This window comes from Salvelinus fontinalis, chromosome 28 (genome assembly GCF_029448725.1).
Source record: "Salvelinus fontinalis isolate EN_2023a chromosome 28, ASM2944872v1, whole genome shotgun sequence".
Classification (NCBI taxonomy): Eukaryota; Metazoa; Chordata; class Actinopteri; order Salmoniformes; family Salmonidae; genus Salvelinus; species Salvelinus fontinalis.
The window spans coordinates 34,605,143-34,619,918 of NC_074692.1; the positions used below are offsets into that span (position 1 = coordinate 34,605,143).

The following is a 14,776-nucleotide window of genomic DNA, read 5'->3' on the forward strand; positions in this document are numbered from 1 at the left end:
TATATTTGAGATATCACCCATCCTCTAGTAGATATCATACCACCCATCCTCCAGTAGATATGATATCTAATAGAGGATGGGTGGTATGATATCTACTGGAGGATGGGTGGTATGATATCTACTAGAGGATGGGTGATATCTCAAATATAGGATGGGTGATATGATATCTACTGGAGGATGGGTGGTATGATATCTACTAGAGGATGGGTGGTATGGTATCTACTAGAGGAAGGGTGGTATGATATCTACTAGAGGATGGGTGATATGATATCTAATAGAGGATGGGTGGTATGATATCACCCATCCTCTAGTAGATATCATACCACCCTTCCTCTAGTAGATACCATACCACCCATCCTCTAGTAGATATCATACCACCCATCCTCTAGTATATATCATACCACCCATCCTCCAGTAGATATCATATCACCCATCCTCTATTTGAGATATCACCCATCCTCTAGTAGATATCTTACCACCCATCCTCCAGTAGATATCATACCACCCATCCTCTATTAGATAGCATATCACCCATCCTCTAGTTGATATCATACCACCCATCCTCCAGTAGATATCATATCACCCATCCTCTATTAGATATCATACCACCCATCCTCTATTTGAGATATCACCCATCCTCTATTTGAGATATCACCCATCCTCTAGTAGATATCATAACAGCCATCCTCTATTAGAAATCATACCACCCATCCTCTAGTAGATATCATATCCCCTATCCTCTATTAGATATCATACCACCCATCCTCAGATATCATACCAGCCATCCTCAGATATCATACCAGCCATCCTCTATTAGAAATCATACCAGCCATCCTCTATTAGAAATCATACCAGCCATCCTCTATTAGATATCATACCACCCATCCTCTAGTATATATCGTACCACCCATCCTCTATGAGATATCATACCACCCATCCTCTATTAGATATCATACCACCCATCCTCTATTAGATATCATACCACCCATCTTCTAGTAGATATCATACCACCCATCCTCTAGTAGATATCATACCACCCATCCTCTATTTGATATCATACCACCCATCCTCTATTAGATATCATACCACCCATCCTCTATTAGATAGCATACCACCCATCCTCTATTAGATAGCATACCACCCATCCTCTATTAGATAGCATACCACCCATCCTCTATTAGATATCATACCACCCATCCTCTATTAGATATCATATCACCCATCCTCTATTAGATATCATATCACCCATCCTCTATTAGATATCATACCACCCATCCTCCAGTAGATATCATACCACCCATCCTCCAGTAAATATCATACCACCCATCCTCCAGTAGATATCATACCACCCATCCTCCAGTAGATATCATACCACCCATCCTCCAGTAGATATCATACCACCCAGCCTCCAGTAGATATCATACCACCCAGCCTCCAGTAGATATCATACCACCCAGCCTCCAGTAGATATCATACCACCCAGCCTCCAGTAGATATCATACCACCCAGCCTCTAGTATATATCATACCACTCATCCTCCAGTAGATATCATACCACCCATCCTCTATTAGATATCATATCACCCAGCCTCTAGTAGATATGATATCTACTGGAGGATGGGTGGTATGATATCACCCATCCTCCAGTAGATATCATACCACCCATCCTCTATTAAATATCATATCACCCATCCTCTATTTGATCACTTTTTCAATTGTGACTTTTGTACTTTACATGCTCTCTTACTTGTTGTCTTTCAAACATATGGTGTGTTTGTGGTACAGGACAGTGAAAACACACAGAAAGTGAGAGTGCCATTAAGCCGTTGTTTACAGCTAGCTAGTATGTATGAGGGCTCTTAGAAGGCCAGTACAAGCTGATAACGGTGGAAGCCTGAGAGGCTGAGTTAAACCCACATAACATTACAGTCAACTGAATCAGTGGCACAGAGATCAGAAGAACTTTGTCACAGACAATCTGTGTGCATACCAAATGGCACCCTATTCCCTATATAGTGCACTACTTTTGACCAGAGCCCTATTGACCCTTCCTTAAAAGTAGTGCACTAAACAAGAAATAGGGTGCCATTTGGGACGTATGCACAGCCATTCTATTTTTCCATTACTCTGCTTTAAAGTCAAGGAGAGTAACCTTCAAGTGTGCAGCGTGTCTTTCTTCACGCTCCGTTTCCCCACACAGTTTGTGTCAATAAGGAGAAAGGAAAACACCATCACATGAAGGTAAGGGGGATTTAAGAAGGTGTCTCTTTAGGATGCTGCAGTACCTCTATATCTCTCACTTTACCACCGGGCCTCCCGAGTGGCGCAGCGGTCTAAAGCGCTGGATCTCTGTGCTAGAGGCGTCACTAGACACCCTGGTTCAAATCCAGGCTGTATCACAACCGGTCGTGATTGGGAGTCCCATAGGGCGCAGCACAAATGGCCCCGCGTCGTCCAGGTTTGGCCGGTGTAGGCCGTCATTGTAAATAAGAATTTGTTCTTAACTGACTTGCCTAGTTAAATAAAGGTTAAATAAAAATATATAAAATAATAATATCATCACTGTCCCACCCACACATTCTCTCCCTCCACCCTTCCTCCTTAGAACACTCTCCTTCTCCACATGTCTTCTCTTCTCCCTTCCCCCCAGGGAGATAAGGAGCACTGTGATTCTATCTTTCACTCATTCCACTGATGGATACATCACCTATGGCTGTGTTTTTACACGTCTGCAGATGCCATTCCAGTCCATCCTACTATATCAGATCTCCAGTCCACTACCTAATCATCCGGACTGGAGTCTGTCCAAAAATATGGATGGAGGGAGAGAGAGAGGGGGGAGACTGTCCCACAGCCCACTGTATGGTGAAACAGGGCTGTGATATCACGAGGGTCTGTATTGAGAAACAAGGCTAAACGAATGCAAACTCATTCATAGTCTGACAATGATCAGAGTTTACGTGTCGAGGATGATAAACAGAGGTTACGTGTCGAGGATGATAAACAGAGGTTACGTGTCGAGGATGATAAACAGAGGTTACGTGTCGAGGATGATAAACAGAGGTTACGTGTCGAGGATGATAAACAGAGGTTACGTGTCGAGGATGATAATCAGAGGTTACGTGTCGAGGATGATAATCAGAGGTTACGTGTCGAGGATGATAATCAGAGGTTACGTGTCGAGGATGATAAACAGAGGTTACGTGTCGAGGATGATAATCAGAGGTTACGTGTCGAGGATGATAAACAGAGGTTACGTGTCGAGGATGATAAACAGAGGTTACGTGTCGAGGATGATAATCAGAGGTTACGTGTCGAGGATGATAATCAGAGGTTACGTGTCGAGGATGATAATCAGAGGTTACGTGTCGAGGATGATAAACAGAGGTTACGTGTCGAGGATGATAATCAGAGGTTACGTGTTGAGGATGATAAACAGAGGTTACGTGTCGAGGATGATAAACAGAGGTTACGTGTATGCAGAATGTGTTTACACACCATCACACCAAGTATTCACTGTTTCATACTGCATTCAGTGCATTCGGAAAGTATTCAGACCCCTTGACTTTTTCTAAAAAAAAATTACGTTACAGCCTTATTCTAAAAATGATTAAATTGTTTTTTTCCCCACCTCAATCTACACACAAAACCCCATAATGACAAAGCAAAATAACTGAAATATCACATTTACATAGGTATTCAGGCTCTTTACTCAGTACTTTGTTGAAGCACCCTTGGCAGCGATTACAGCCTAGAGTCTTCTTGGGTATGACGCTACAAGCTTGGCACACCTGTATTTGGGGAGTTTCTCCCATTCTTCTCTGCAGATCCTCTCAAGCTCTGTCAGGTTGGATGGGGAGTGTCGCTGCTCAGCCATTTTCAGGTCTCTCCAGAGATATTCGATCGGGTTCAAGTCCGGGCTCTGGCTGGGCCACTCAAGGACATTTTGAGACTTGTCCCGAAGCCATTCCTGCGTTGTCTTGGCTGTGTGCTTAGAGTCGAAGGCCTGTTGGAAGGTGAACCTTCTCCCCAGGCTGAGGTCCTGAGTGCTCTGGAGCATGTTTTTATCAAGGATCTCTTTGCTTCGTTCATCTATCCCTTGATCCTGACTAGCCTCCCAGTCCCTGCCACTGAAAAATATCCCCACAGCATGATGCTGCCCCCACCATGCTTCACCGTAGGGATGGTGCCAGGTTTTCTCAAGACGTGACGCTTGACATTCAGGTCAAAGAGTTGAATCTTGGTTTCATCAGGCCAGAGAATCTTGTTTCTCATGGTCTGAGAGTCTTTAGGCGCCTTTTGGCAAACTCCAAGCGGTCGGTCATGTGCCTTTTACTCAGGAGTGGCTTCTGTCTGGCCCCTCTACCATAGAGGCCTGATTGATGGAGTGCTGCAGAGATGGTTGTCCTTCTGGAAGGTTCTCCCATCTCCACAAAGGAACTATGGCGCGCTGTCAGAGTGAGCATCGGGTTCATGGTCACCTCCCTGACCAAGGCCCTTCTCCCCCGATTGCTCAGTTTGGCCGGGCGGCCAGCTCTAGGAAGAGTCTTGGTGTATCCAAACTTCTTCCATTTAAGAATGATGGAGGCCACTGTGTTCTTGGGGACCTTCAATGTTGCAGACATTTTTTGATACCCTTCCCCAGAACTGTGCCTCAACACAATGTTGTCTCAGAGCTTTACGGACAATTCATTCAACCTCATGGCTTGGTTTTTGCTCTGACATGCACTGTCAACTGTGGGACCTTATATAGACAGATGTGTGGCTTTCCAAATCATGTCCAATCAACTGAATTTACCACAGGTGGACTCCTAATCAAGTTGTAGAAACATCTCAAGGATGACCCATGAAAACAGGATGCACCTGAGCTCAATTTCAGTTTTAATACATTAATACAAAAAAATTAAAAACCTGTTTTCGCTTTGTCATTATTGGATATTGTGTGTAGATGGATGAGGGGGAAAAATTATTTAATACATTTTAGAATAAGGCTGTAACGTAACAAAATGTGGAAAAAGAGAAGGAGTCTGAATACATTCTGAACGAAATAAATTGATATTGATATCTAAAGCGCATATCTAAATATGAGTTACTTTCTGTAGCGGTGACTGAGTTCATCAGCATCCTCCATCATGGGTTTATTATAAGTTCACAGCACTTTAGATTTCAGAGGAGGACTTGACTGTCAAAATCTGAGGAGAAATACTGCAAATAAATATGAACAAGTATAAATAATACCTGCCCTGTAATATGGAAATGGTGTGTGTTTGTTTCTCAACTCTGCTCTGATCCAGCACACAAGCTCCCTCAGGTCTTTGTGACCGAGAGAGAGAGAGAGATGCAGATGAGAAAGAATATGAAGAAAGAAAAAGAGAAGAAGTGAAGATAGAGAGCCACTTTAATCACAATAGATTGTTTACTCTGAGGTCCCAGACAGGGACCTTGTTCATTCAGGAAGGCTCCCTTACAGAGACAGTGGTGCAGAGGGACATGACAGGTTTAAATGTCTTGCACTGTGATGGCATTTCAAGTTCCTCCTCTCTATACAACCTGCTTCTTCAATTCCGACACACACTCTCTTTCTCTCTCTCTTTGTCTACATTGACATTTGAGTCATTTAGCAGACGCTCTTATCCAGAGCGACTTACAGGAGCAATTAGGGTTAAGGTGCCTTGCTCAAGGGCACAGGCAGATTTTTCACCTAGTCGGCTCGGGATTCGAACCAGCAACCTTTCATTTACTGGCCCAACGCTCTTAACCACTAAGCTACCTGCCGCCAGTCTCTCGCACTTTCTGCACTGTGCCTTGTTGCCATAGGGAAATAAACAGACAATACTTTTATTCATTGTTTTATTTCCTCTGCCTTTTTCAGTCAGCATCTCTACCTTTCTCTCTCTCTCTTTTCATCTGTCCTCTGCTGCTGTCTTTTCGACTTTAATCATCTCCTCCGCTCTTCCTCTGAGCGTGACTTGACCCAGCCTAATTCTACAACTTGATGATTCTTTCTCCCGAGTCCTTTTTGAAGTTACGAAAGGGACTTTCTCTCTCACCCTTCCACTGCGTGACTCTCATCTCCCACGCCGAAGAACATTACAATGGATTAGCAGAATAAATTACCCCCTGATAAAGGTAATTTATCATACACAGAACCGGGTTCAAATACTATTTCCAATCAATCAAATAGTTTATCTGTGGTTTATTGAGTTTGTCTGGCGCTATGAAAAACATGGAATTCCCAAAACGGCAAACCCCGCCCATCTAGCGCTCAAAGTAAATTAAAGATTCGTTAAAAAAAAATATATATATATATATACATTTTTTCCCCCTTTTTCATGACTACGATCTTGTCTCATCGCTGCAACTCCCCAACGGGCTCGGGAGAAGCGAACGTCGAGTCATGCGTCCCCTGAAACATGACGCGCCAAGCTGCGCTTCTTAACACTCGCTCGCTTAACCCGGAAGCCAGCTGCACCAACTGATGACTGAAGTCAGCCTGTAGGTGCCCAGCCCGCCACAAGGAGTCGCTACAGAGCAATGAGCCAAGTAAAGCCCCCCTAAAACCCTCCCTTAACCCGGATGATGCTGGACCAATTGTGCCCCCCCCTACGGTACTCCCAGTCACGGCCGGTTGTGACAGAGCCTGGTGCAGTGCCTCAGACCGCTGCACCACTTGGGAGGCCGTATATATATATGAAAGATTTCAAATAGTATCTGCTCCAGCGGAGGCTGGTGGGAAGAGCTGTAGGAGGACGGGCTCATTGTAATGGCTGGAATAGATTCAATGGAATGGTATCAAACACATCAAACATATGGAAACCACACTTTTGACTCGTTAATTTATTCCATCTCAACCATTACAATGAGCCCATACTCCTATAGCGCATCCCACCAGCCTCCACTGACCTGCTCATACAGTAGATGTACATGACGAGGTACAGCGCCAATGAATTATAATTAGGGACTGGCGGAGCTCCAGTTCTGGTGACAGAGAAATGTTGATCTATAATCTCCTTTGACAGAGAGAACTGTGTGTCACCTCGCCTGTCACATCAAATCACATTTTTATTGTCACGTGTCGTAAACAACAGTGAAATGCTTACTAATGCCTCCTTTTCCAACAATGCAAAATACAATAAAAGTTCAAAAGTATAATAATTATTATTATTTGGGAGAAAAAAAATTAACACCAGGATTAAATACACAATACACAATACACTTTTGTTATTGACCAAATACTTATTTTCCACCATTTTCCACCATAATTTGCAAATAAATTCATAAAAAATCCTACAATGTGATTTTCTGGATTTTTTTTCCTGATTTTGTCTGTCATAGTTGAAGTGTACCTATGATGAAAAGTACAGGCCTCTCTCATCTTTTTAAGAGGGAGAACTTGCACAATTGGTGGCTGACTAAATACTTTTTTGCCCCACTGTACATAAAGCAACTAGACACATCAGTGTCACCATTGAAGCCAGACCAGGGTCCAAATAGTATTTGAAATCTTTCAAATAGCATAAAAATACTTTGACCATACGATGCTGTGTAAAGAGGACACACTGGATGTGGAGGCCTCTGTTCTCCTGTATCACCCTGCCATTACCTTTCCTACAGCTAACTACTCTTCACTGGATGTTTATGCTACTCTAGACCTGCCGTAGTGACTCAAACAGGCTGAGGAGAACACAGACAAAGCATTTCCTGTCTCTACTGTCACCGTTTAGTGTTTATGTCATCTCCCCATGGGCAGATGCTACATGTTGACTGAGAGAATCTGCCAGGACTGAATGGGATGAGTGAGATCCCAGCAGCATTAGTTCCGGTTTTGTGGGCTTTAGTCATTGGTTATTTGGACGTATGAGGATTGGGGAAAGGCGATGCTAAACTGCTTCAACTCGGCTGGTTTGGCTGAGAGTTTCGTTTTGCGTCGGTGGAGACTCTCAATGTCTAACACGTATGAACCCAGAAGTTAATCACGCAGCTGAACAAATGACATGAGAGATTCTCCTCTGGGTTAACAGAGATGAGTGTTTATGGGACATAGATAGGAGTCCTATAGGATGGGACATGAGTAACTGGTTGAGTCCCAAATGGCAACCTATTCCCTAAATAAGTGGGGTAGCACACATTTCAGAAGTTGTTTGGAGTGTGTGTGTGTGTGTGTGTGTGTGTGTATGTGTGTGTGTGTGTGTGTGTGTGTGTGTGTGTGTGTGTGTGTGTGTGTGTGTGTGTGTGTGTGTGTGTGTGTGTGTGTGTGTGTGTGTGTGTTAGTGATACGTGGGTCAGCTGTTTGTTCACCCGCACACATTTGCTTATAACCCATCAGAAACCACCGACTATATGTGATAGTGAAAGTCTGAGGCACCCAACCCGACCTGCTTCTCTTCTGTTATTACTTTATGAGAGAGAGAAAGAAAGAGAGAGAAAGAAATGCAAGTGTTTGGACATCTGTATACTTGGACGGCCTTGTGGGAAAGGCATTCTTTGACAAACCGCTCAAACCCTGTGTTAGTGTTATAATGGTGTCCTCTCTCACCACCAGGCAGTGTATTGGGCCCTGAAACCCTGTGTTAGTGTTATAATGGTGTCCTCTCTCACCACCAGGCAGTGTATTGGGAACCAGGCCCTGAAACACTGTGTTAGTGTTATAATGGTGTCCTCTCTCACCACCAGGCAGGTTATTGGGAACCAGGCCCTGAAACACTGTGTTAGTGTTATAATGGTGTCCTCTCTCACCATCAGGCAGTGTATTGGGAACCAGGCCCTGAAACACTGTGTTAGTGTTATAATGGTGTCCTCTCTCACCATCAGGCAGTGTATTGGGAACCAGGCCCTGAAACACTGTGTTAGTGTTATAATGGTGTCCTCTCGCACCACCAGGCAGTGTATTGGGAACCAGGCCCTGAAACCCTGTGTTAGTGTTATAATGGTGTCCTCTCTCACCACCAGGCAGTGTATTGGGAACCAGGCCCTGAAACCCTGTGTTAGTGTTATAATGGTGTCCTCTCTCACCACCAGGCAGTGTATTGGGAACCAGGCCCTGAAACCCTGTGTTAGTGTTATAATGGTGTCCTCTCTCACCACCAGGCAGTGTATTGGGAACCAGGCCCTGAAACCCTGTGTTAGTGTTATAATGGTGTCCTCTCTCACCACCAGGCAGTGTATTGGGCCCTGAAACACTGTGTTAGTGTTATAATGGTGTCCTCTCGCACCACCAGGCAGTGTATTGGGAACCAGGCCCTGAAACACTGTGTTAGTGTTATAATGGTGTCCTCTCTCACCACCAGGCAGTGTATTGGGAACCAGGCCCTGAAACCCTGTGTTAGTGTTATAATGGTGTCCTCTCTCACCACCAGGCAGTGTATTGGGAACCAGGCCCTGAAACACTGTGTTAGTGTTATAATGGTGTCCTCTCTCACCACCAGGCAGTGTATTGGGAACCAGGCCCTGAAACACTGTGTTAGTGTTATAATGGTGTCCTCTCTCACCACCAGGCAGTGTATTGGGAACCAGGCCCTGGAACACTGTGTTAGTGTTATAATGGTGTCCTCTCTCACCACCAGGCAGTGTATTGGGAACCAGGCCCTGAAACACTGTGTTAGTGTTATAATGGTGTCCTCTCTCACCACCAGGCAGTGTATTGGGAACCAGGCCCTGAAACACTGTGTTAGTGTTATAATGGTGTCCTCTCTCACCACCAGGCAGTGTATTGGGCCCTGAAACCCTGTGTTAGTGTTATAATGGTGTCCTCTCTCACCATCAGGCAGTGTATTGGGAACCAGGCCCTGAAACACTGTGTTAGTGTTATAATGGTGTCCTCTCTCACCATCAGGCAGTGTATTGGGAACCAGGCCCTGGAACACTGTGTTAGTGTTATAATGGTGTCCTCTCGCACCACCAGGCAGTGTATTGGGAACCAGTGTGTTTTAGTGTCACTGTCAGCAACAGGTACACATGATAAGACTAATGACTTGTTACCAAGAGTTCTCTCCCATTTCTTGTGTACTGCTAGATCACAGTGAAGTTTGTCTTGACTTATGGTTATGCACTAACTAAGGCCTGGAGTTGTTCCCCGACTGCGTGGCCTGACCAGGAATAACTCAAGGCCCAAGTTACTGCAACTCAGGTTAAAACTACTGGCCCTAGTAAAAACATCACCAACGTATACTGTTACAGTATACTTCACTAGAGCATGACAACAAGATACCAAACACCAGTTGTTGTAGTATGTCTGTAATAATATAATACCCAGAAATGTCATCGTAAGACTAATAGAAACACATTGACCGGAGGAGGAGGTGACGTCAGGCTCTGCTCCTTCTATTCTATCCAGCTGCGATGCGCTGAGCCAAAGTAGTGCACTACATAGGGAATAGTGTGCCATTTCAGACACACACACTACAGCCACATGAACAAGGAAGTGGGTGAAGTCAGGTTAGTTTCTATTTTATCCAGCTGTGACCCAGTCAGGGAGTCAATATGTGTGTTTCCCCGTCCAGATCTAATACCTATCCAGCTGTGACCCAGTCAGGGAGTCAATATGTGTGTTTCCCCGTCCAGATCTGTTATGAAATCCGTCAACATCCAGCATAATCAGATAGCTATCAGAAGGAAGTCTCTGCTAGCGGACTAATGAAAAGAAGATGAGAGAAGACTGATAGTCTGAGAATGGAGCAGATGGAGGGGCTGGGCTGTTGTAGCCTTCAGGGGGTGAGACTGAGACAAGTGGACAACTTGCTTCTCCACCAGACGGGGACTGGGATTTCTCCAGGAAAACACTGCCATCTGCCGGCAATGATAGAGCACTACAACGAAAGTCTCAGTCAGTGGAACTGCTCTCAGCCAAGGCTCGCTTTCTGTTACTGGCTGCAACAAGGCATTCTGGAAACACAGGTGGGAGGGAGGGAGAGGGAGGGAGAGAGAGAGAGAAAGAGGGAGGGAGAGAGAGAGAGAGAGAGAGAGAGGGGGGGGGGGAGAGGGGAGAGAGAGAGAGAGGGGGGAGAGGGGAGAGAGAGAGAGAGGAGGGGAGAGAGAGAGAAGAGGGGAGAGAGAGGGGGAAGAGGGGAGAGAGAGAGGGGGGGGGGTGAGAGGGGAGAGAGAGAGCGGGGGAAGAGGGGAGAGAGGCCAAGCCAAAGCCTTTCGTGCTTCAGCTCTAATGGACTAATATCTTTTTGTGTTGGTATGTCTGGGCAACTAGCTCAGAGCACAAACCACGGTTGCTGGAATCTCTGCTTCTAATGAGTCACGCTAAATGGGATTTTCAAAGTTGCTCTGTTTCTTATTTGAGGACCATCATTGCACAAAGTTAGTTAGCCAAGTTAGCCCATTGAGACAACTAAGTTAGCCCATTGAGAGGTAGGTTAAAGGTCATGTTGCCCTTCTTTAGGCTGGCCGCAGGGCACATTTAGACCCTGGCAGATGGGTGACAGTTAAAGGTTAAAGGTTAGGCTTGTAGTTAGAACATGTGTGTGGTTAGAAAGAGTTGGACTTCCATCCTGCTGTCTAGCATGACCACACGGTGATATAACCTATGACTATAGACCTACCAACATATTACAGGTGTGCCAATTTTCATGCTTCTAAATGAAAATGAAACATTTTCAAAAATGTATCTACTGGACTATAGGGACCTACCAGAGATACAGGAGGCTTCCTCTCCAGTCCACTCTCCGCTGGGTAGACAGGTGCGTTCTGGTGATCCATACAGAACGTAGCCACTGTTACAGGTGAAGCTCACTGTCGAACCCTCTAGGTAGCGTGTACCTATCTTCTCACCGTACCTCGGAGAGGCCAGCCACCCACAGGACACCACTAAGGAATAGAAGGATGTTATCTACTAATAAAAGTATTGATTACGTTGATAAATCAATCATTTGTATATGTCAAACCACTCAAAACAGCTTATTAACATATACGGGATCATTTCCCCAGCTCCGATCCTCCAGTACCCCCAACAGAATATATTTTTGCTGTGACCTGGGACAAAAACACCTGATTCAACGTCTTGATGATTAGTTGACAACTCAAGGACCGGAGTCGGGAAACACTGACCTGGAATATAAGCCTATGTACAAAGTAATGACACAGAACCATACTATCCACTGTGGTTAAGTACAGGGCTGTAGCAACACGCTATACGTCTTGAGAAGCTACTGTAACTTACTCAGCACTTTGCTTTGGGAAAAACGTGTTGTAACTTGCATTAGTCAACACACATACACAGTAAAGTCCTGCTTACACATGGTATTCAAGAAGTAGGTTAACAATTAAGATCATACAGGTTATGTTCACCTCACTGTAGTCTACGGTCTTGAGGTTAATGAGTAGACTTTACTAACTCCATAAACGTCCATTTCACAACTCGTGTCAATGACAGAGAGGTGACTCCTGTATACATACCAGCCTCCAGGTCCTGCATGAGTGTCTGGTGACTTTTGAAGGACAGGAGTGTGGCGTTACCCACAACCAGACTACGGGTGCTCAGGGTGTCGTACTTGCAGAACTGGGCCCCCTCACCTATATAAAAGATTGTGTTAAAAATGTACAATTGCATTTAATTAAATGTTATTGTACATTTGAATGTTGTTGAATGTCATATCATAAAAGGTATGGTAACTTCCCACATGTCAACATATAGGGCTCGGGGCAGAAGTAGTACATCATAAAGACAACAGGCTACCATTTGGAAAGCAGTCTGTATGATATGTTTTAAAGAAAGAGCTCCGGTAGACTGAGTGGTCCAACGGTTAATACCGGGGACGCCTTCACATTGCACACATGTACACCTTATCCTTGTCCCGTCGTGCACTTGCGACTCCTGTGGCGGGCTGGGCGTAATGCACGCTGAACAGGTCGCCAGGTGTACGGTGTGTTCCTCCGACACATTGGTGCGGCTGGCTTCCGGGTTAAGTGGGCATTGTGTCAAGAAGCAGTGCGGCTTGGTTGGGTTGTGTTTCGGAGGACGCACGGCTCTCGACCTTCACCTCTCACGAGTCTTTATGGGAGTTGAAGTGATGAGACAAGACTGTAAATACCAATTGGATACCACGAAATTGGGGAGAAAAATGGGTAAAAAATGTTTTAAATAAGAACTCTCTGTGGAAAGGTTTTTTACATGGAACCCAAAAGGGTTCTACCTGGAACAAAAAAGGTTCTACCTGGAACCAAAAGGGTTCTACCTGGAACCAAAAGGGGTCTTCAAAGGGTTATCCTATGGGGCCAGCCAAAGAACCATTTTAGGTTCTAGATAGCACCTTTTTTCCTAAGAGTGCAGAGTCATTTCTTCCTACTGTTAAAGTCTCCTCTTCACGGTCCTATATCAACAAAATACATAAACACTCCTAAAATATATACTTAGAGAAATAGAGAGCCCCCTCACCGAAACACATCTTCAGCATGTCCCCCACCAGAGGGTCAGCTGGGTCTTCGGACACAGAGAAGGCCGGGACGAAGGCTGGGTCGTGTTTCACGTAGTAGTACGTGTCCAACAGGTACTTAGTGTCGTAAGTGAACAGAGACGTCTCGTTGGAGGTTTTCCCTGTGGAGAAGACAACACAACATCACATGGCTGATACAGGATCAGTTTTGACTTGAAGATTATACTGATTAAGACAAGAGGGACGTGGGCCCATATTCACAAAGAGGGCTGATACAGGATCAGTTTTGACTTGAAGATTATACTGATTAAGACAAGAGGGACGTGGGCCCATATTTATCAAGTGTCTCATCTGATCTAGGATCAGGTCCCTCCTGTCCATGTAATCTAATTCATTATGACCTACAAGGCCAAACTGATCCTAGATGAGGACTCCTACTCTAAGACTCTTTGTAAATACAGGCCCAGAACATGTTTTTTATTTTACCAGGTTACTTGATTAAGAACACATTAACAGCAACGACCTGGGGGATAGTTACAGGAGAGAGAAGAGGAAATGAATGAGCCAATTGGAAGACGATTAAGGTGGCCATGATGATACAGTATGTGGACCAGTTTGTAAATTCACCTGGTGTTTACTTGGTTTTAACTACAGAGGAGTTTGGTTTGAACAACAGGGTACACAACTGCAGGGTCATGTACTCTCATTCATTCACTAACATAGTCAACTACAGTATGTCGGTGAAACTAACAGTTTAACTAACATAGTTTAACTAACTGAAATCTTATCAGAAACATGTTGGGTTGTTTTTCCAGCTTTATATTCCCTTACAACCGGTTAAACTGATATCATTGGAAATTTAGCACAGAATTTGTAAACAAAAAAAAATAGCATTTTGTTTTATTGCATTTTCTCCCCGGTCCCTAAACGTCTTTGCGCCGCGAAATAAACAGCCAGAGAAAAGTTTACCGATGCGAACTAGATTGAAGGATTAATTCTATCGATGCATGTTATTATTCTGGTGAGCAAGAGTTTATTTAGTCTTCTAGGGCAACATACAGTATAATGACAGAAGAGAAGCTGCATGTGTCTAATTATAGACAAGTCGACAAACAAATAGCCTACCGAAATGTTGGAAATGATAAGCAGAAACATATGTAAATAGGTCAATCAATTTCAAAAAAATGTTCAGCTATCTCTGACTGTAGCCCACAGCGAATTTTATATATTAGCGGTTTGGGTCGGTTACGGGCCTCAGATTTTCACTTCATCACATACATATTCAGGCAGTTGCGGATGGGTTATAAGCAATTGAAGGTGGATGAACAAACAGCTAACCCACGCACCACTATCGCAGGAGTAAAATGAAAGCCATCAATCCAGCAAGATTTAAGAGACATG

The 14,776-nt window shown here is 44.4% G+C and overlaps 1 protein-coding gene across 2 annotated transcripts in view; it reads right to left on the reverse strand.

Annotated features, from left to right (window-relative positions):
* The window catches only part of LOC129826628 (sushi domain-containing protein 2-like), a 52,739-nt gene that overhangs the window by 13,117 nt on the left and 24,846 nt on the right, over positions 1 to 14,776 (reverse strand). For both annotated transcript variants that reach the window (XM_055887552.1, XM_055887553.1), the window contains exons 11-13: positions 13,378 to 13,536; positions 12,399 to 12,515; positions 11,634 to 11,810 (exon numbers count right to left, since the gene is read on the reverse strand). In XM_055887552.1, the coding sequence (XP_055743527.1) occupies positions 11,634 to 11,810; positions 12,399 to 12,515; positions 13,378 to 13,536 (453 nt within the window). The remainder of the gene's footprint in view (positions 1 to 11,633; positions 11,811 to 12,398; positions 12,516 to 13,377; positions 13,537 to 14,776) is intronic.